This window comes from Zonotrichia leucophrys, unplaced genomic scaffold (assembly GCF_028769735.1).
Source record: "Zonotrichia leucophrys gambelii isolate GWCS_2022_RI unplaced genomic scaffold, RI_Zleu_2.0 Scaffold_822_21765, whole genome shotgun sequence".
In the NCBI taxonomy this organism is placed as follows: Eukaryota; Metazoa; Chordata; class Aves; order Passeriformes; family Passerellidae; genus Zonotrichia; species Zonotrichia leucophrys.
The window spans coordinates 1-21,765 of record NW_026993027.1 but is presented as its reverse complement, the minus strand read 5'-3'; the positions used below and the strand labels follow the sequence as shown (position 1 = coordinate 21,765).

The 21,765-nt window shown below is 51.6% G+C and overlaps 2 protein-coding genes and 1 long non-coding RNA gene across 4 annotated transcripts; 1 reads left to right on the top strand and 2 right to left on the bottom strand.

The window, feature by feature from the left end:
* Positions 1-173: 173 nt before the first annotated feature.
* On the bottom strand, positions 174-11,887 carry LOC135441998 (alpha-soluble NSF attachment protein-like; the record flags this gene model as incomplete). Its single annotated transcript, XM_064701552.1, has 9 exons — positions 11,571-11,887; positions 10,975-11,054; positions 9,544-9,660; positions 7,776-7,822; positions 6,760-6,837; positions 5,225-5,280; positions 1,950-2,034; positions 1,057-1,161; positions 174-242 (listed from the first exon to the last, which is right to left on the bottom strand). Coding segments are annotated over exons 1-9 (741 nt in total), but the record flags the coding sequence as incomplete, so codon positions are not given.
* Positions 11,888-12,171: 284 nt separating this feature from the next.
* QPCTL (glutaminyl-peptide cyclotransferase like) lies at positions 12,172-19,860 on the top strand. 2 transcript variants are annotated; one of them, XM_064701553.1, is made up of 8 exons: positions 12,172-12,408; positions 12,782-12,910; positions 14,024-14,371; positions 15,953-16,102; positions 17,276-17,375; positions 18,217-18,327; positions 18,953-19,189; positions 19,355-19,860. In XM_064701553.1, the coding sequence occupies exons 1-7, from the start codon at positions 12,178-12,180 to the stop codon at positions 19,096-19,098; spliced, it is 1,215 nt and encodes a 404-aa protein (XP_064557623.1). In that variant the 5' UTR covers positions 12,172-12,177; the 3' UTR covers positions 19,099-19,189; positions 19,355-19,860. The 2 variants fall into 2 exon arrangements, with proteins under 2 accessions (XP_064557623.1, XP_064557624.1); XM_064701554.1 differs by lacking the exon at positions 15,953-16,102.
* Positions 19,861-20,133: 273 nt separating this feature from the next.
* LOC135442000 (uncharacterized) lies at positions 20,134-21,334 on the bottom strand. The gene is made up of 2 exons (XR_010438598.1): positions 21,252-21,334; positions 20,134-20,194 (listed from the first exon to the last, which is right to left on the bottom strand). It is a non-coding gene; the product is annotated as an uncharacterized LOC135442000 (long non-coding RNA).
* Between the last annotated feature and the right edge of the window lie 431 nt (positions 21,335-21,765).

Here is a 21,765-nt window from a genome sequence, read left to right as displayed (position 1 = left end):
GGAAAACAAGAGATGAGGATGAGGAAGGTGGGGAGGATGAGGGTGAGGATGAGGAGGATGAAGGTGAGGATGAGGAGGGGGATGAGGATGATGAGGATGAGGATGATGAGGGTGAGGATGAGGATGAGGGTGAGGAGGATGAAGGTGAGGATGAGGAGGGGAGGAAGGCCGACCTTGAGGAGTTTGCACTCGCGGCAGTCGGAGAAGGCCGGGAACATCTCCTCGTATCGCTGAACCGCCAGCTGGGGTAATTAACGCTCATTAACCGCTAATTAACACCCTAATTAGCGCTAATTAATCACCTTGACATTGAGCGCCTCCACGCAGAAGTGGCACAGGGCAGCCCTGAAGAAATGCTCTCAAATTAACCCCAAAATCCCAATTTTCACCCCAAATTAACCCCTCATTAACACTAATTAACCTCTAATTAATTGACTAATCACCTTGGCGTTGAGCATGCCCACGCAGAAGTGGCACAGGGCAGCCCTGAAGAAATGCTCTCAAATTAACCCCAAAACCCCAATTTTAACCCCAATTACCCCAAATTAAACCCTCATTAGCTTCTAATTAATCCTAATTATTGCTAATTAATCACCTTGGCATTGAGCCTGCCCACGCAGAAGTGGCACAGGGCAGCCCTGAAGAAATGCTCCATTTCCATGACCCCAAAAATCCCAATTTTAACGCCAAATTTAACCCAAATTACCCCAAATCAACCCCTAATTAGCACTAATTAATGAATTACCTTAGCGTTGAGCATGTCCACGCAGAAGTGGCACAGGGCAGCCCTGAAGAAATGCTCCAGTCCCAATCCCAAATTAACCCCAAAATCCCAAATTTAACCCCAAATTAAATCCTCATTAACTCCTAATTAATCTCTAATTAATTAATTAATTAGTTAATTACCTTGGCGTTGAGCATGTCCACGCAGAAGTGGCACAGGGCAGCCCTGAAGAAATGCTCCAGTCCCAATCCCAAAATCCCAAATTTAACCCCAAATTAAATCCTCATTAACTCCTAATTAATCTCTAATTAATTAATTAATTAGTTAATTACCTTGGCGTTGAGCATGTCCACGCAGAAGTGGCACAGGGCAGCCCTGAAGAAATGCTCCTTGGCGCTGTATTTGAGTAGGGGGCTGTCCATGGCCACCGAGCCCACCTGGAGCGTTCCAGAACATTCCAGAACATCCAGAACATTCAAAAACAAAAAAAACCCAAAAAATTTGGAGAAAATTCCAGAAAAATCCAGAAATTCCAAAATTTTTCAGGGAAATTTGAGAATTTCAAAAGGGGATTGGAGGGGGGGAGGGAGGAAATGAGAGAAGGGGAAAAGGGAGGAGGAAAAGAGCAAAAAAAAAACAGAGAAAAAAAAAAGCAAAAATAATGAGGGAAAAAAAAAGGAGGAAAATGAAGGAAAAAAGGAGGGAAATAAGGGAAAAGCCAGGAAAATCAGAGAAAAAGCAGAAAATTAGGAAAAAGGCGGGAAAATCAGGAAAAAAAAATCAGGAAAATGACAAAAAAAGCAGAAAAATCAGGAAAAAAACCAGGAAAATGAGAGAAAAACCAAGAAAATGAAGAAAAATGGAGAATTGAGGGGGAAAGCAGGAAAATGAGAAATAAAAGCAGAAAAATGAGGAAAAAAACCAGGAAAATCAGGAAAAAGAACAGAAAAATTAGGGAAAAACCAAGAAAATGAGAAAAAATGGAGAATTGAGAAGGAAAGCAGGAAAATGAGAAATAAAAGCAGAAAAATGAGGAAAAAAGCAGGAAAATGGCAAAAAAAAAAGGCAAGAAAATGAAGGAAAAACCCAGAAAAATGAGGGAAAAAAGAGGAAAATAAGGAAAGAATGAGGGGGAAAGCAGGAAATGAGGAAGAGGAAGGGAGGAGGAGGATGAGGAGGATGAGGATGAGGAGGAGGAGGAGGAGGAGGAGGATGAAGGCCCCACCTGCTCGTAGATGTCGATGGCGCGCGGGAACTGCTCGAGCTGCGCCGCGTAGGCCGCCACCTTCAGCAGGCACTTGTTGGCTGAGCTGGGGAGAAATCCCAAAAAAACCCAAAATTCCGGAAATTCCACCCAAAAAATTCCAAATTCCCAAAAAAATCCCATCCAAAAAGCCCCAAATCCCAAAAAAATCCCATCCAAAATCCCAAATCCCAGCCGCCTTCAGCAGGCACTTGTTGGCTGAGCTGGGGAGAATTCCCAAAAAAACCCAAAATTCCGGAAATTCCACCCAAAAAATCCCAAATCCCAAAAAAATCCCATCCAAAAAACCCCAAATCCCATCAAAAATCCCACCAAAATCCCATCAAAATCCCACCCAAAATCCCAAATCCCAAAAATCCCAAATCCCAAAAATCCCAGCAAAAATCCCATCCAAAATCCCAAATCCCAGCCACCTTCAGCAGGCACTTGTTGGCTGAGCTGGGGAGAAATCCCAAAAAAACCCAAAATCCCAAAAATCCCACCCAGAAAATTCCAAATTCCCAAAAAAATCCCATCCAAAAAACCCCAAATCCCATCAAAATCCCACCCAAAATCCCAAATCCCAGCCACCTTCAGCAGGCACTTGTTGGCTGAGCTGGGGAGAATTCCCAAAAAAACCCAAAATCCCAAAAATCCCAGCCAAAAAATTCCAAATCCCAAAAAAATCCCATCAAAAAACCCCAAATCCCAAAAAAATCCCACCCAAAACCCCAATTCCCATCAAAATCCCATCCAAAAAGCCCCAAATCCCATCAAAATCCTCAAATCCCCCAAAATCCCAAATCCAAAAATCCCAGCAAAAAAACCCAAATCCCCAAAAAATCCCATCCAAAAAACCCAAATCCCATCAAAATCCCATCAAAAATCCACCCAAAATCCCACCCAAAAAACCCCAATTCCCATCAAAATCCCATCCAAAATCCCAAATCCCAGCCACCTTCAGCAGGCACTTGTTGGCTGAGCTGGGGATGGGATTGGTGAGAAATCCCAAAAAAACCAAAATCCCAAAAATTCCACCCAAAAAATTCCCATCCAAAAAACCCCAAATCCCATCAAAACTCCCATCCAAAACACCCCAAATCCCATCAAAATCCCATCCAAAAACCCCAAATCCCAAAAAAAATCCCACCCAAAATCCCAAATCCCAGCCGCCTTCAGCAGGCACTTGTTGGCTGAGCTGGGGATTCGGGGGAGAATTCCCAAAAAAACCCAAAATCCCACTCTAAAGAACCCAAACACCAAAAAAAAAATCCCAGAAATTCCACCCCAAAAAACCCCAATTCCCACTGAAATCCCAAAAACCCCACCCAAAAAAACCCAAATTCCCACTGAAATCCCAAAAATCCCACCCAAAAATCCGATTCTCACTAAAATCCCAAAAATCCCACCCAAAACCACCCCAATTCCCATCAAAATTCCGCCCAAAACCCCCAAATCCCAGCAGATCCCGACAGCTCAGGTGGGATTTGGGTTGGAATTCCTCGGGATCCCTTGGGATCCATTGGAATCCCCTGGGAATCCGTTGGGATTTGGGTCTGGGGTCTCCTGGGATCCATTGGGATTCAGATCTGGGGTCTGCTGGGATCCATTGGAATTGCTCAGGATCTGTTGGGATTTGGGTCTGGGTCTCCTGGGATCCATTGGAATTTGGATCTGGGTCTGCTGGATCCATTGGAATTGCTCAGGATCCATTGGGATTTGGGTCTGGGGTCTGCTGGGATCCCTCGGAATTCCTGAGGATTTGGGCAGGGATCATTGGGATCCATTGGAACTCCTCAGGATCCGTTGGGATTTGGGTCTGGGGTCTCCATTGGGATCCATTGGGATTCATTGGAATTGCTCAGGATTTGGGTCTGGGGTCTCCATTGGGATCCATTGGAATTCCTCGGAATTGCTCAGGATTTGGGTCTGGGGTCTCCATTGGGATCCATTGGGATTCATTGGAATTGCTCAGGATTTGGGTCTGGGGTCTCATCCATTGGGATCCATTGGAATCCATTGGAATTCCTCAGGATTTGGGTCTGGGGTCTCATCCATTGGGATCCATTGGAATTCATTGGAATTGCTCAGGATTTGGGTCTGGGGTCTCATCCATTGGGATCCATTGGATCCATTGGAATTGCTCAGGATTTGGGTCTGGGGTCTCATCCATTGGGATCCATTGGAATTCATTGGAATTGCTCAGGATTTGGGTCTGGGGTCTCATCCATTGGGATCCATTGGGATTCATTGGAATTGCTCAGGATTTGGGTCTGGGGTCTCATCCATTGGGATTCATTGGAATTGCTCAGGATTTGGGTCTGGGGTCTCATCCATTGGGATCCATTGGAATTCATTGGAATTGCTCAGGATTTGGGTCTGGGGTCTCCATTGGGATCCATTGGAATTGCTCAGGATTTGGGTCTGGGGTCTCCATTGGGATCCATCGGAATTCACTGGAATTCCTGAGGATTTGGGTCTGGGGTCTCCTCCATTGGGATCCATTGGAATTGCTCAGGATTTGGGTCTGGGGTCTCGCTCAGGATTTGGGTCTGGGGTCTCCATTGGGCTCCATTGGAATTGCTCAGGATTTGGGTCTGGGGTCTCCATTGGAATTCACTGGAATTGCTCAGGATTTGGTCTGGGGTCTCCTCCATTGGGATCCATTGGGATTGCTCAGGATTTGGGTCTGGGGTCTCCATTGGGATCCATTGGGATCCATTGGAATTGCTCAGGATTTGGGTCTGGGGTCTCATCCATTGGGATCCATTGGGATTCATTGGAATTGCTCAGGATTTGGGTCTGGGGTCTCCATTGGGATCCATTGGGATTCATTGGAATTGCTCAGGATTTGGGTCTGGGGTCTCCATTGGGATCCATTGGGATTCACTGGAATTGCTCAGGATTTGGGTCTGGGGTCTCATCCATTGGGATCCATTGGGATTCATTGGAATTGCTCAGGATTTGGGTCTGGGGTCTGCTGGGATCCATTGGGATTCATTGGAATTGCTCAGGATTTGGGTCTGGGGTCTCGCTCAGGATTTGGGTCTGGGGTCTGCTGGGATCCATTGGGATTCATTGGAATTGCTCAGGATTTGGGTCTGGGGTCTCGCTCAGGATTTGGGTCTGGGGTCTCCTCCATTGGAATTCATTGGAATTCCTCAGGATTTGGGTCGGAGTCTCCATTGGGATCCATTGGAATTGCTCAGGATCCATTGGGATTTGGGTCTGGGGTCTCCATTGGGATCCGTGGGTACCTGGTGGATTCCTCCCCTCTGTAGTAATCGGCCGCCTGCTCGTAGTGCGCCACGGCCTGGGGGGAAAAATCCCAAAATTGGGAAAAGATCCCAAAAATCCCACCCAAATCCCACCCAAAATACCCGGGAAAAACCACAGAAAATTCTGGAAAATTCACCCAAAAGTCGTGGGAAAAACCCGTGAGAAACTCAAAAGGATCCTGGAAAATCCTGGGGAAAATCCCAGAAAAAAATCTGAAAAAATCCTGGGAAAAAATAAAAATTGTAAAACCCTGTGAAAATCCCAAGGAAATCCTGAGGAAAAAATGAGAAAAGAAAATCTTGGAAATATCTCAAAAAAAAAATCCCCAAAAAAACTCTGGGAAAATCCCCAAAAAATTCCAGGAAAAACCCTGGAGAAACCCAAAACGATCCTGGAAAAATTTGGAAATACTCAAGGAAAAAAAATCCCTGAAAAAATACCAGGAAAATGCTGGGGGGGAAATCTGGAAAAATCCAGAAAAAAAAAATCCCAGGAAAATCCCAGAAAAAAATCCTGGAAAATTCCAGGAAAAAGTCCCAGAAAAATCCTGAAAAATCCCAGAAAAATCCTGGGAAAGTCCTGGGGAAAAAAAAAGGAAAATCCAGGAAAAAACATGGAAAAATCCCAGAAAAATGCAGGAAAATAAAAATTGGATAAAAATGGGATTAAAATGGAGTAAAATTAGGATAAAAATGGGATGATAATGGAATATAAAAGGGATAAAATCGGGATGAAAAAGGGATTAAAATGGGGTAAAAAACAGACAAAAAATGGAATAAAAATGGGATTAAAATTGGATTAAAATGGGGTAAAAAAAAGACAAAAAATGGAATAAAAATGGGATTAAAATTGGATTAAAATGGGGTAAAAAAAAGACAAAAAATGGAATAAAAATGGGATTAAAATGGGATTAAAAGAGGCTAAAAAAGGGATAAAATGTGATAAAAACTTGGGCTAAAAGCTGAGTTCCGGGGGAAATTCCATCAGGGCAGGAAAAGCTCTGAAATCCCGGAATTCTCCAGCCCTGCCCCCACAAAGTGAGGAAAGTTCTGGAATTCCGGCGGCTCCATCTGCTCCTGCTGGGCACAGCAAAGCCTGGGAAAAATCCCAGAAAGTTCTGGAAAAAATCCCAGAAAAACACAGGAAAAACACAGAAAACCCCCGAATTCCCAGAAAAAGAGAGAAAAAAAAATCCCAGAAAATCCTGGAAAAATAATTTTAAAAATCCCCACAAAGTCCCAAAAAATCCCAGAAATATCCCCAAAATTTCCAGATATTTCCCAGGATTTTCTGGGATTTTTGCAGGATTTTCTGGGATTTTTATTGGATTTTTTGGATTATCATAGAATTTTTTTTAAGATTTTTCCAGGATTTTTGAGGGATTTTTTGTGCTGTTTTTCCAGGATTTTTCCAGTTTTTCTGGGGGGATTTTCCGTGGATTTTCCCGTTATTTTTGCAGGGATTTCCATGGGATCTTTTGGGGTTTTTTTGGGATTTCTTTGGGATTTTTGACCTTCTCAATGTCCAGCAGGTCGCTCTCGTAGATCTCGGCGATGGCGATGTGGTGCTTGGCTGCGATGGTGAAACGGCCCTGGGGAAATGGGAAAAAATGGGGAAAAATGGGAATGTTCCAGGGGAAAACAGGGATAAAAATGGGAAAGTGTCATGGGAAAAATGGGAATGAAAATGGGAATATTCCATGGGAAAACAGGAATAAAAATGGGAAAGTTTCATGGGAAAAATGGGAATGAAAATGGGAATATTCCAGGGGAAAACAAAAATAAAAATGGGAAAGTTTCATGGGAAAAATGGGAATGAAAATGGGAATATTCCATGGGAAAACAGGGATAAAAATGGGAAAATTTCATGGGAAAAATGGGAATGAAAATGGGAATATTCCAGGGGAAAACAGGGATAAAAATGGGAAAGTTTCATGGGAAAAATGGGAATGAAAATGGGAATATTCCATGGGAAAACAGAAATAAAAATGGGAATATTCCAGGGGAAAATGGGAATGAAAATGGGAATATTCCAGGGGAAAACAGAAATAAAAATGGGAATATTTCATGGGAAAAATGGGAATGAAAATGGGAATATTCCATGGGAAAACGGAAATAAAAATGGGAAATTCCATGGGAAAAATGGGAATGAAAATGGGAATATTCCAGGGGAAAACAGGAATAAAAATGGGAAAATTTCATGGGAAAAATGGGAATGAAAATGGGAATATTCCAGGGGAAAACAGGAATAAAAATGGGAAACCTTCATGTAATAAATGGGAAAAAATGGGAATATTCCAGGGGAAAACAGGAATAAAAATTGGAAAATTTCACGGGAAAAGTGGGAATGAAAATGGAATATTTCAGGGAAAATACATGGAATAAATGGGAAAAAATGGGAATATTCCAGGGGAAAATGGGAATTTCTCAGGAGAGCAGGAGGGTCCTGGGCTGGGGTGTGGGAGGGGGAACAGAAACCCCCAAATCCCAAATTTTGGGGGGAATTTTGGGAATTCCAGGGGGGTCTCACCATGTCCGTGTAGATCTCGATGGCGCGGAGCAGGCACGTGACGGCCTCTGGAGAAAAAGGGAAAAATGGGGAAAAATGGGAAAAATGGGGGAAAAAATGGGGAAAAAAATGGGGAGAAAATGAGAAAAAAAGGGAAAAAAGAGAAGAAAATGGGGGAAAAGGGGTAAAAAGAGGAAAAAATGGGGCAAAGTGGAAACGGGGCCCCAGATCCTCGTGACTGAACCACAAAAATCTTTGGGATCAGAGCCTGAAAATTTCCAGCTTGGGCCCTGAAAATCTTTGGGATCAAAGCCCAAAATCTTCAGGATCTGAGCCCAAATTTCCTGGGATCAGAGCCCACAGTCTTTGGGATCAGAACTCCAAAATTCCCAGAATTAAAATCTAAAATTTCAGGATTAGAACCCCAACAAATCAGGATTGGGCATCCCTAAAATCCTCGGGATCAGACCCCAAAAACTTTGGGATCGAACCCCAAAATCTTTGGGATCAGAGCCTCAAATTTCAGGATCTGACCCCAAAATCTTCAAGATCAGACCCCAAAAACTTTGGGATCAGAACCCCAAAATTCCCAGGATTAAAATCTAAAAAAAAAAATCAGGATCAGACCCCAAAACCTTTGGGATTGAAAGCCCAAATCCTCAGGATTGGAACCCAAAATCTTTGGGATCACAGCCTGAAACTTTCCAGGATCAGACCCCAAAAAAATCCGAACTGGACCCCAAATTTCTCAGGATCAGAACCCCAAAATTCCCAAGATGAGAGGCCTAAAAAAATCGGGATTGGAGACCGGGAATCCTCAGGATCTGACCCCAAAAAACTGAGAATTCTTCTCATAAAATGCAGGAATGCTGCTCAAAACTTTGGGAATTTTGCCCAAAACTTTGGGAATTCTGCCCAAAAACCTGAAAATTCTGCACAAAACTTTGGGAATTTTGCCCAAATCTGGGAATTTTGCCCAAAAAACTTTGGGAATTCTGCCCAAAATCCCGGGAATTTTGCCCAAAAACCTGGGAATTCTGCCCAAAACCCTGAAAATTCTGCACAAAACTTTGGGAATTTTGCCCAAAACGTTGGGAATTCTGCCCAAATCCCCGGGAATTCAGCTCCATCTGCCGGGCTCAGGGATCCCCAGCTGGGAGCGGATCCCGCCCCCGAGTTCCCGGGGAAAAGTGAGAACAAAAAATGGGAAATAAAAGGGAAAAGTGAGAAAAATGGGAAAAAATCAACCCAGGCAGGAAGGGCAGAAAAACCCGGGCATTTGGGAGGATTTCAGGGGGATTTTTGGGGAATTTAAAGGGGATTCTTGGGAATTTAGAGGGATTTTTTTTTTATTTTAGCAGAATTTTTATGGAATTTAGCGGGATTTGGGAGGATTTTAGAGGGATTTCAGTGGGATTTTAAGGGAATTTTAGAGGCATTTTAATAGGACTTTAGTGAAATTTTAGTGGGACTTTAATGAGATTTAACAGAATTTTAATGGGATTTCAGTGGGATTTTAATGAGATTTTAGAGAAGTTTTAATGGGACTTTAGTAGGATTAGACAAGATTGGAATGAGATTTTAGTGGGATTTTAAAGACAATTCTAAAGGTACTTTAATGACGTTTTAGTAAGACTTCAATACGATTTTAGAAATATTTTAATGGGATTTAAGTTGATTTTATTGAGATTTTAATGGAATTTCAGTGGGATTTCAGTAGAATTCCCTGCCCCACACCCCCAGAATTCCCAAAATTCCCCAGAATTCCCAAAATTCCCCAATTCCCTACCCTGTGGATCGGCCTTCTTGAAGGCGTTCCCGGCGTCCACGAAATTGGTGGCGGCGTCGTGTTTGCTCTGGAGCTGCAGCTGCAGCTGAGCCGCCCGCGAAAAGGCAGCCCCAGCCTCTGGAAATGAGAGAAATTCATTGTTAATTAATGGGGAATTAACAGGGAAATAATGGTAATTAATATTGGGAATTAATGGGGAATTCATGGGGTTGGGGTTTGCTCTGGAGCTGCAGCTGCAGCTGAGCCGCCCGCGAAAAGGCAGCCCCAGCCTCTGGGAAACAGAGAAATTAATTGTTAATTAATCGTTAATTAATGGGGAATTAACAGGGAAATAATGGTAATTAATATTGGGAATTCATGGGGAATTCATGGGGTTGGGGTTTGCTCTGGAGCTGCAGCTGCAGCTGAGCCGCCCGGGAAAAGGCAGCCCCAGCCTCTGGAAATGAGAGAAATTAACTGCTAATTAATCGTTAATTAATGGGGAATTAACAGGGAAATAATGGTTATTAATATTGGGAATTAATGGGGAATTCATGGGGTTGGGGATTGCTCTGGAGCTGCAGCTGCCCGGGAAAAGGCAGCCCCAGCCTCTGGGAATGAGAGAAATTAATTGTTAATTAATCGTTAATTAATGGGGAATGAACAGGGAAATAATGGTAATTAATATTGGGAATTAATGGGGAATTCATGGGGTTGGGGTTTGCTCTGGAGCTGCAGCTGCAGCTGAGCCGCCCGGGAAAAGGCAGCCCCAGCCTCTGGGAAACAGGGAAATTAATTGTTAATTAATCGTTAATTAATGGGGAATTAACAGGGAAATAATGGTAATTAATATTGGGAATTCATGGGGAATTCATGGGGTTGGGGTTTGCTCTGGAGCTGCAGCTGCCTGGGAAAAGGCAGCCCCAGCCTCTGGAAATGAGAGAAATTAATTGTTAATTAATCGTTAATTAATGGGGAATTAACAGGGAAATAATGGTAATTAATATGGGGAATTAATGGGGTTGGGGTTTGCTCTGGAGCTGCAGCTGCCCGGGAAAAGGCAGCCCCAGCCTCTGGAAAACAGGGAAATTAATTGTTAATTAATTGGTAATTTATGGGGAATTAAAGGGGAAATAATGGTAATTAATATTGGGAATTAATGGGGTTGGGGTTTGCTCTGGAGCTGCAGCTGCCCGGGAAAAGGCAGCCCCAGCCTCTGGGAAACAAAGAAATTAATTGTTAATTAATTGTTAATTAATGAGAAATTAATATTGGGAATTAATGGGGATTAATGGGGTCAGTGATGGGGTTGGAGTTTGCTCTGGAGCTGCAGCTGAGCTGCTCGAGAAAAGGAGCCCCAGCCTCTGGAAAACAGGGAAAAAACGGAATAAATATTAGGAATAAATGAATAATTAACGGGGAATGAATGGGAATTTTCCTGCCGTGACTCACGGCTCCAGTTTTTGGCCATTTTGAACATGTTGGCAGCGCGGGTGTAGCAGTCACAGGCCTCCTCCAGCCGCGAGGAACCCCTGGGAAATGGGAAAAACATGGAATTATTCTGGGAAAAAATGGAATTATTCCAGGAAAAATGGAGTTTTTGCGGGAAAAAAGGGAATTACTTTGGGAATTCTGGGGGGTGGGGAAGGAACCGGGGTGGGAAAAGGGGAATTGGGGCAATTTTGGGCGCCCCCCCACAAGAAAATCCCCAATTTCCCCTCAGGACCCCCCAATTCCCCTCAGGACCCCCCAATTTCCCTCAGGAACCCCCAGTCCCCCTCATAATTCCCCAGTTCCCCTCCCCCACCCCACTTTTCCCTCACAATTTCCCCAGTTTTTCCCCAATTTCCCCAATTTCCCCCCAATTCCCCTCCCCCCATTCCCCTCACGACTCCCCCAGTTCCCGCCTTTTTCCCCCCCTCATTTTCCCGCCCTTTTCCCCCCTGAGGCCTCCCCGTCTCCCCTTCCCCCCCCGTTCCCCTCAGGCCTCCCGCGGCCTCCCCGGCCCCGCCGCCCGCCCCGTTCCCCCTCGCCGGTACCGGACGCACCCGAAGAGGCCCCCGAGGAAGGACTGAGCCCCCCGGACCTTCCGCTCGGCCTCGCTCAGCAACCGCTGCGCCTCCGCTTCCTTCTCCGCCGCCATGGCCGCCATGACGGCGCCGCCGCCGTCCCGCGTGACCCCCGCGCCGCGTCACGTGACGGGGAGCGCCCCCCTCAGCAGCGCGGGGCGCCCCCTGGCGGGCGGGAGGAGTGAGGGGAGCGGTGTGTGGGCGTGGTTTATGCAAATCGGGACGCGCGGCGGGGGTGGGCATAACTCGAGGTTGGGGGCGTGGTTTGTGGTGATTGACGGCGAAGGAAATGAGCCGCCTCGCCGGCTGGGAGGTTCCCCTCATGTCCGTCTGTCCCTCCCGGTGTCCCTCGGTCCCTCCCGTGTCCCTCTGTCCCTCCCGTGTCCCTCCGCCCTTTCCGTCCCTTTCCGCCCCACACGGGCGCGGCCTCCCCAATCCCCGCCCACCTCCCCTTCAAACCCCGCCCAACTCCCAATCCGCGCTCTCCTCGTCGCCCCGCACCGCCCCTTCCCCTTTAATCCCCGCCCCTCATCTCCCATTGGCCTCTTGAGGCCCCGCCCCCTCGCTCCGAGGCCCCGCCCCCGCCATGCGCCATCTCCCGGCCGGGCCGCGCCGCCCTCGGGCCGCGGGTTCGAGTCCCGGCCCGGCCCCGGTGGCGCCGCCGGTACCGGAACCGGGCCCGGGCTGGGTCTGGGGGCTCCTCCCGCGGCCCCCGCGCCCGGCACGGCCGCTGCCGGTGCTGCTGGCGGTGCTGGCGGCCGCCGCCGTGATCCTCGTGTGCTGGCCCGGCGGCGAGCGCGGAGGGAGCGGAGCGGCGGTAACGGCGGCGATAACGGGGGGGATAACGGGGGAGATAACGGGGGTGATAACGGGGGAGATAACGGGGGTACCGGGGGGGATAACGGGAGGTGTAAATGGGGGGTAACGGGGAGATAACGGGGGGGATAACGGGAGACCCCCCCCCAAACTCTTCGGGACCCCCAATTCCACTTTGGGACCCCCCAAAAACCCCCCAGGACCTCCCAGATCCCTCCGGGACCCCCAAATCCATTCCGGGACCCCCCCAGAACGTTCCCGAACTCTTTGGGACCCCCAAAAATCACTCAGGGACCCTCAAAACTGCTCCGGGACCCCCCAAAATCCCCCCAGGACCCCCCAGACCCATCTGGGACCCCCCGAAATCCCCCCAGGACCCCTCGGAGCGCGCCCTCCGGACCCTCCTGGCCCAGCTGGACCCCGCCCGGCTCTGGGGGTCCCTCCTGAGACCCCTCCTGCACGAGAGGGTCCCGGGGGGGCCCGGCAGCCGCGCCGCCCGACAGGTGAGACCCCCAAAAACCGCCCCAAAATACACCCGGGACCCCCAAAAACACCCCAAAATACCCCAAAATACACCCGAGACCCCCAAATACACCCCTGGGACCCCCAGAACCACCCCAAAATACCCCAAAACACCCCAAAAACCATCCCAGGACCCCCAAAATCTGCTTTGGGACACCCCAAAATCACAAAAAATACACCCAGGGACCCCAAAACCACCCCAAATATACACTTGGGACCCCCAAAACCACCCCAAAATACCCCTAAACACCCCAAAATACACCTGAGACCCCCAAATACACCTGAGACGCCCAAAAGCCGCCCCAATATACACCTGGGGCCCCCAAAACCACCCCAAAATCCCCTGAAATCTCCCCAGATTTCCCCCCCAAATCTCCCCAAATGCCACCCAAACCTCCCCAAAATGCTCCCGCCTGTCCCACACCTGTCCCACCTGTCTGTCACCTGTCCCCAGCACATCCTGTGCCCACCTGTGCCTTCACCTGTCCCTCACCTGTCCCACCTGTGTCTCACCTGTCCCCAGCACATCCTGTGCCCACCTGTGTCTCACCTGTCCCCTGTGTCCCCCAGCACATCCTGTCCCACCTGTGCCCCACCTGTGTCTCACCTGTGCCCACCTGCCCTCACCTGTGCCCACCTGTGTTCACCTGTGCCCACCTGTGTCCCCCCACCACATCCTGTCTCACCTGTGTCTTCACCTGTGCCCTCACCTGTGTCTCACCTGTCCCACCTGTGCCCACCTGTGCCCTCACCTGTCCCCAGCACATCCTGTCCCACCTGTGCCCACCTGTGTCTCACCTGTGTCCCACCTGTCTCTCACCTGTCCCCAGCACATCCTGTCCCACCTGTGTGCCCTCACCTGTCCCACCTGTCCCCAGCACATCCTGTCTCACCTGTGCCCTCACCTGTCCCTCACCTGTGCCCACCTATCCCCAGCACATCCTGTGTCACCTGTGTCTCACCTGTCCCTCACCTGTGTCTCACCTGTCCCACCTGTGCCCACCTGTGCCCACCTGTGTCTCACCTGTCCCCAGCACATCCTGTCCCACCTGTGTCTCACCTGTCCCTCACCTGTCCCACCTGTGTCCCCCCAGCACATCCTGTCCCACCTGCGCTCCCTGCGCACCCGCTGGCACCTGGAGCTGGACACCTTTGCGGCGGCCACGCCCCGCGGGCAGGTGACCTTCAGCAGCGTGGTGGCCACGGCAGCACCCGTGGGTGCCCGGCGCCTGGCGCTGGCCTGCCACTACGACACCAAGGTGCTCTCACCTGGGCACGGATCACCTGGGGACACACCTGGGCATGGATCACCTGGGCATCGCTCACCTGGGCATCGCTCACCTGAGCCCTTCGTGGGCGCCACCGACGCCGCCGTGCCCTGCGCGCTCCTGCTGGAGCTGGCGTCGGCCCTGGATGCACACCTGAGTGCGAGGGCAGAGCAGGTGAGCACACCTGGGACAGGTAAGGACAGGTGAGCACACCTGGGGCAGGTGAGCACACCTGGGGGCAGGGACAGGTGGGACAGGTGAGCACACCTGGGGACATGGACAGGTAGGGCTCTGTGTGCCCTGCTGGAGCTGGCGTCGGCCCTGCATGCACACCTGAGCGCGAGGGCAGAGCAGGTGAGCACACCTGGGACAGGTGAGGGCAGGGGGGACAGGTGAGCACACCTGGGGACAGGGACAGGTGTGGCTCTGTGTGCCCTGCTGGAGCTGGCGTCAGCCCTGGACGCACACCTGAGCGCGAGGGCAGAGCAGGTGAGCACACCTGGGACAGGTGAGCACACCTGGGGATGGGTGGGGACACCTGGGGACAGGTGTGGGTCTGTGTGCCCTGCTGGAGCTGGCGTCAGCCCTGGACGCACACCTGAGCGCGAGGGCAGAGCAGGTGAGCACACCTGGGACAGGTAAGGACAGGTGAGCACACCTGGGGACAGGTGAGGGCAGGTGGGACAGGTGAGCACACCTGGGACGGGGACAGGTGGGACAGGTGTGGCTCTGTGTGCCCTGCTGGAGCTGGCATCAGCCCTGGATGCACACCTGAGCGTGAGGGCAGAGCAGGTGAGCACACCTGGGACAGGTGAGGGCAGGTGAGCACACCTGGGGACAGGGACAGGTGGGACAGGTGTGGGTCTGTGTGCCCTGCTGGAGCTGGCGTCAGCCCTGGACACACACCTGAGCGCGAGGGCAGAGCAGGTGAGCACACCTGGGACAGGTGAGCACACCTGGGGGCACCTGAGGATGGGTGGGGACAGGGACAGGTGGGACAGGTGTGGGTCTGTGTGCCCTGCTGGAGCTGGCATTGGCCCTGGATGCACACCTGAGCATGAGGGCAGAGCAGGTGAGCACACCTGGGACAGGTGGGACAGGTGAGCACACCTGGGACAGGCAGGGACAGGTGGGACAGGTGTGGGTCTGCGGGCTCCTGCTGGAGCTGGCGTCGGCCCTGGACGCACACCTGAGCGTGAGGACAGAGCAGGTGAGCACACCTGGGACAGGTGAGGGCAGGTGAGCACACCTGGGGACACCTGGGGACGGGTGAGGGTCAATTCAGGACACCTGGTGGTCACCTGGACACACCTGGGGACACCTGGGGGTCACCTGGGAACGGGTGGGAGTGACCTGGGGGACACCTGGACACCCCTCGGGACACCTGGGGACACCTGTGACACACCTGGGGACACTTGGGGGTCACCTCAGGATACCTGGGGACACCTGGGGGACACCTGGGGGACACCTGGGGACAGGACAGGTGTCCTCAGATGTAACCCAGGTGTGCCCAGGTGTGACACAGGTGTCCCCAGGTGTGCCCAGGTGTGCCCAGGTGTGTCACAGGTGTGCCCAGGTGTCACCCAGGTGTGCCCAGGTGTGACACAGGTGTCCCCAGGTGTGTCCCCAGCTGTGTCCCCAGGTGTCCCCAGGTGTGTCACAGGTGTGTCACAGGTGTCCCCAGGTGTGTGCCCAGGTGTGCCCAGGTGTGTGCCCAGGTGTGTGCCCAGGTGTGTGACGCAGGTGTGCCCGCAGGCCCCGCCCGTGACGCTGCAGTTGCTGTTCCTGGACGGGGAGGAGGCGTTCGGCACCTGGAGCGAGAGCGACTCCCTGTACGGGGCGCGGCACCTGGCGGCGACAATGGCCCAAAAGGGACACCCGGCGGGGTCAGAGGTCACCGCCATGGTCAGTGACACACCTGGGGTCAGAGGTCACGGCCATGGTCAGTGACACCCCTGGGGTCAGAGGTCACGGCCATGGTCAGGGACACACCTGGGGACACTGTCCCTGTGTCCATATGTCCCTGACCTCGTGGTGTCCCCATGGTGACCCTGTCCCTGTGATGTCCCCAAATTGTCCCCTGTGTGTCCCTGTGTCCCCATGTCCCCACGGTGTCCCCACAGTGTCCCCATGGTGTCCCCAATGTCCCCAAATTGTCCCCTGTGTGTCCCTGTGTCTGTCCCTGTGTCTGTCCCTATGTCCCCACGGTGTCCCCAATGTCCCCAAATTGTCCCCTGTGTGTCCCCATGTCCCTTCTCTGTCCCCCTGTCCCTGTCCCTGTGATGTCCCCGTGGTGTCCTCAGTGTCACCATGATGTCACCATGATGTCCCCACAGTGTCCCCTGTGTGTCCCCAGAGCTGCTGGACCTGCTGGGCGCCCCCAGCACTGCAATGTCCCCATGTCCCCGTGTGTCCCTGTGTCCCCATGGTGTCCCCACGGTGTCCCCACAATGTCACCCCTGTGTCCCCATGGTGTCCCCAATGTCCCCACGGTGTCCCCATGGTGTCCCCAGAGCCTGCTGGTGCTGCTGGACCTGCTGGGCGCCCCCGGCCCCGCTGTGTCCCCGTGTGTCCCTGTGTCCCCATGTGTCTGTGGTGTCCCCATGTGTCTGTGGTGTCCCCACGGTGTCCCCACAATGTCACCCCAATGTCCCCAGAGCCTGCTGGTGCTGCTGGACCTGCTGGGCGCCCCCGGCCCTGCTGTGTCCCTGCGTGTCCCTGTGTCCCCGTGTGTCTGTGGTGTCCCTATGGTGTCCCCATGGTGTCCCCAATGTCCCCATGGTGTCCCCAGAGCCTGCTGGTGCTCCTGGACCTGCTGGGTGTCCCCAGCCCTGCTGTGTCCCCATGTGTCCCTGTGTCCCCCATGTGTCTGTGGTGTCCCCACGGTGTCCCCATGTGTCTGTGGTGTCCCCATGGTGTCCCCAATGTCCCCAGATTGTCACCCCTGTGTCCCCAGAGCCTGCTGGTGCTGCTGGACCTGCTGGGCGCCCCCGGCCCTGCTGTGTCCCTGTGTGTCCCTGTGTCCCCATGGTGTCCCCAATGTCCCCAATGTCCCCACGGTGTCCCCAATGTCCCCAGAGCCTGCTGGTGCTGCTGGACCTGCTGGGCGCCCCCGGCCCCGCCATCCACAGCCACTTCCCCCAGAGCCACCACTGGTTCCTGCGGCTGCACGGCATCGGTGAGGGGACACGGGGACACTGGGGGACAATGGGGACACTGGGGGGACATGGGGGGATTGGGGACACTGGGGACAATGGGGGGACATGGGGGACACTGGGGGACATTGAGGACACTGGGGGACAACGGGAACACTGCGGGGACATGGGGACAATGGGGGATTTGGGGACATGGGGACACTGGGGACAATGGGGGGACATTGGGGGGATTGGGGACACTGGGGACATGGGGACAATGGGGGGATTAGGGGGATTGGGGACATTGGGGACATGGGGACAATGGGGGGACATGGGGACACTGGGGACAATGGGGGGACATGGGGACATTGGGGACACTGGGGACACTGGGGACATCGGGGACATTGGGGGGATTGGGGGGATTTGACACATTGAGGACATTGGGGACATTGGGGGGATTGAGGACATTGGGGGCATTTGGGACAGTGGGGACATTGGGGGGACATTGGGGGCAATGGGGGGATATTGGGGGGATTGGGGACATTGGGAAGGGGTGGGGAGAAGGAGTGGGACGGGGACAGTGACATGGGATTGTCCCCAATCCCCCCAATGTCCCCAATCCCCCCAATGCCCCCAATCCCCCCAGTGTCCCCACTGTCCCCAATGTCCCCCCATTGTCCCCACTGTCCCCATTGCTGTCCCCCAGAGCGCCGTCTCCGCCATCTCGGGTTCCTGCAGTCACCATGTCCCAGTGTCCCCTCAATGTCCCCAATATTCCCAGTGTCCCCAATCCCCCCAAATGCCCCCAATGTCCCCAATGTCCCCCACTGTCCCCAATGTCCCCATTGTCCCCCCATTGTCCCCACTGTCCCCACTGTCCCCCAGAGCGCCGTCTCCGCCATCTCGGGTTCCTGCAGTCGCCGCCGCCGCCATTTTTCCGCCTTGGCCCCGCCCCCGGGCCGGTCGAGGACGATCACGTGCCCTTCCTGCGCCGAGGTGACGTCACCGCTGTCCCCAAAATGTCCCCAAAACGTCCCCAAAACGTCCCCTGGGCTGCTCGGTGTCCCCCTGTGTCCCTCATGTGTGTCCCCCACGTCACTCTGTGTCACTCTGGGTTCCCCCTTTTCCTGCAGGGAGGGGATGCCCCCAAATGTCCCCAATGTCCCCAAAGTGTCCCCAATGTCCCCCAGGTGTCCCCAATGTCCCCAAATGTCCCCAATGTCCCCCCAATGTCCCCAATCCCCCCAATGTCCCCCATCCCCCCAATGTCCCCAATCCCCTAAATGTCCCCCAATGTCCCCAATGTCCCCCAGGTGTCCCCAATGTCCCCCAATGTCCCCAATCCCCCAATCCCCCAATGTCCCCCCCAATGTCCCCCAGGTGTCCCCCAATGTCCCCAATGTCCCCAATATCCCCAATCCCCCCAATGTCCCCAAATGTCCCCGTTGTCCCCAATGTCCCCAATCCCCCCAAATGTCCCCAATCCCCCCGATGTCCCCAATGTCCCCAAATGTCCCCAATGTCCCCAAATGTCCCCAATCCCCCCCATGTCCCCAATGTCCCCAATCCCCCCATTGTCCCCATTGTCCCCAATGTCCCCAATTGTCCCCAATGTCCCCAGGGGTCCCGGTGCTCCACGTGATCCCGACGCCGTTCCCGCGGGTCTGGCACACCCTCGGGGACACCGAGGACAATCTGCACCCCCCGACCGTGCACGACCTGGCCAAGGTCCTGCTGCTCTTCGTGGCCGAGTTCCTGCAGCTCTGAGCCCAAAAAAACCCCAAAATTCCGAAAATTCGCCCCAAAAAACGCAAAAAGTCAAAAAACCGGAAAAATCGCTAAAAAAACGCAAAAAAAATTAATAAAAATCCACTGGACCTGGCCAAGGTCCTGCTGCTCTTTGTGGCTGAGTTCCTACAGCTCTGAGCCCAAAAATACGAAAATTCACCCCAAAAAATGCAAAAATTTAAAAAACTACAAAAATAAAAAAAATCGCAAAAAAACCCACAAAAACCCCCCCAAAAAAATCACAAAAATCCCCCTGGACCTGGCCAAGGTCCTGCTGCTCTTCGTGGCTGAGTTCCTGCAGCTCTGACCCCAAAAAAACCCCAAAAATCCGAAAATTCGCCCCAAAAAACGCAAAAAGTCAAAAAACCGGAAAAATCGCTAAAAAAATGCAAAAAAAAAATCACAAAAATCCCCCTGGGCCTGGCCAAGGTCCTGCTGCTCTTCGTGGCCGAGTTCCTGCAGCTCTGACCCCAAAAATACGAAAATTCGCCCCAAAAAATGCAAAAATTTAAAAAAACTACAAAAATCCAAAAAATCGCAAAAAAACACCACAAAAAAACCACAAAAAACCCCCCAAAAAATCACAAAAATCCCCCTGGGCCTGGCCAAGGTCCTGCTGCTCTTTGTGGCTGAATTCCTGCAGCTCTGACCCCAAAAAAAACCCAAAAGCCCGAAAATCGGCCCCAAAAAATGCAAAAATTAAAAAAAAAAATTACAAAAATCCAAAAAATCGCGGAAAAATCGCAAAAAAAAAAAAATCAGGAAAAAAATCACAAAAAAATCTCCTGGACCTGGCCAAGGTCCTGCTGCTCTTTTTTCTCCTCAAAAAAACCAAAAAAAACCCCAAAAACGCAAAAAAAATTTAAAAATCTCAAAAAAATCAACAAAAAAATACCCCAAAAAAAAAGCAAAGAAAAAACCTCAAAACCCCCAAAAATCCAAAAAAATAACCCCCAAAAAAATCCCCAAAACACCCATAAAACCCCCCAAAACCCCAAATAAACACAAAAAAAATCCAAAACCACCAAAATTTCTCTTTTATTGCCCGGATTTGGGGGCGCAGCTGACGTCACACCTGGGGGGGGGGGAAAGAGGGGGTAAAGGGGGGGTCTGGGGGGATTTTGGGGTTTTTGAGGGAGAATTTGGGGGTCCCAAGGGGGATTTTTGGGGTCCTGAGGGGAATTTTGTGGTTTTTGGGGGTCTTGGGGGGATTTTGGATTTTTTTGGGGGAGATTTTGGGGGTCCCAGGGGTCTCAGGGAGGGATTTGGGGTCCCAGGGGGGATTTTGGAGTTTTTGGGGGGAATTTTGGGGTTTTTTTGGGGGGAATTTTGGGGGTTTTTGGGGAGAATTTTGGGGTTTTTGGGGGGAATTTTGGGGGTTTTTTGGGTGGAATTTTGGGGGTTTTTTGGGGGGAGTTTTGGGGTTTTTGGGTGGAATTTTGGGGTTTTTTGGGGGAATTTTGGGGGTTTTTTGGGGGGAATTTGGGGTTTTTGGGGGGAATTTTGGGGTTTTTTGGGGTGAATTTTGGGGTTTTTTGAGGGGGAATTTTGGGGTTTTTTGAGGGGGATTTTGGGGTTTTTGGGTGGAATTTTGGGGTTTTTTGGGGGGAAATTTTGGGGTTTTTTTGGGGGGAATTTTGGGGTTTTTTGGGGGGAATTTTGGGGGTTTTTTTGGGGGGAATTTTGGGGTTTTTTTGGGGGGAATTTTGGGGGTTTTTGGGTGGAATTTTGGGGTTTTTGGGGGGAATTTTGGGGTTTTTTGGGGGGAATTTTGGGGTTTTTTTGGGGGGAATTTTGGGTTTTTGGGGGGAATTTTGGGGTTTTTTGGGGGTGAATTTTGGGGTTTTTTGGGGGGAATTTTGGGTTTTTTTGGGGGAATTTTGGGGTTTTTTGGGGGAATTTTGGGTTTTTTTGGGTGGAATTTTGGGGTTTTTTTGGGGGGAATTTTGGGGTTTTTGGGGGGAATTTTGGGGTTTTTGGGGGGAATTTGGGTGTTTTTGGGGGGAATTTTGGGGTTTTTTTGGGGGGAATTTTGGGGTTTTTGGGGGAATTTTGGGGGTTTTTGGGGGGAATTTTGGGGGGTTTTTTGGGGGGAATTTTGGGTTTTTTGGGGAGGATTTCGGGGGTCTCACCCGGGTGGCCGAGGGTCTCTGCGGGCGCCGCTCCGGCCCGGGGGGGCTCAGCCTGGGGGTCCCCCCGGGGTCCTTGGGGGTCCTGGGGGGCCAAAAAACCACAGTGAGACCCCCCCGGGACCCCCCAAAACGGAACCTGGGACCCCCCAAAAAATTCCCCAAAACGGAACCTGGGACCCCCCAAAAATTCCCAAACGGAACCTGGGACCCCCCAAAAATTCCCCAAAACGGAACCTGGGACCCCCAAAAATTCCCCAAATCCCCTCGGAACTCACTGAGAGACCCCAAAATCCCCCCAAACTGCCCCAAAAAGGTTGGGGAGGGGGCTCCTTACCTGCTCCTCCACCCCAAAGTGTCCAAAACCCGGTAAAGTGCCCCAAAAACCTCCTAAACTGCCCCAAAATCTCCTAAAATCTCTGCAAATCCTGAACCCCAAACTGCTCCGAAACCACCGAAACTGCCTCAAAATACTGAACCCCAAACTGCCTCAAACGGCCCCAAAATCACCTAAAAT

Excerpts from the sequence above, each read along its gene's own strand:
- QPCTL (XM_064701553.1), top strand. The coding sequence starts at position 12,178 with ATGCGCCATCTCCCGGCCGGGCCGCGCCGCCCTCGGGCCGCGGGTTCG. Across the intron at positions 12,409-12,781 it reads GCGGAGGGAGCGGAGCGGCG|GACCCCTCGGAGCGCGCCCT; the intron begins GTAACGGCGGCG and ends AAATCCCCCCAG. Across the intron at positions 14,372-15,952 it reads TGAGTGCGAGGGCAGAGCAG|GCCCCGCCCGTGACGCTGCA; the intron begins GTGAGCACACCT and ends GTGTGCCCGCAG.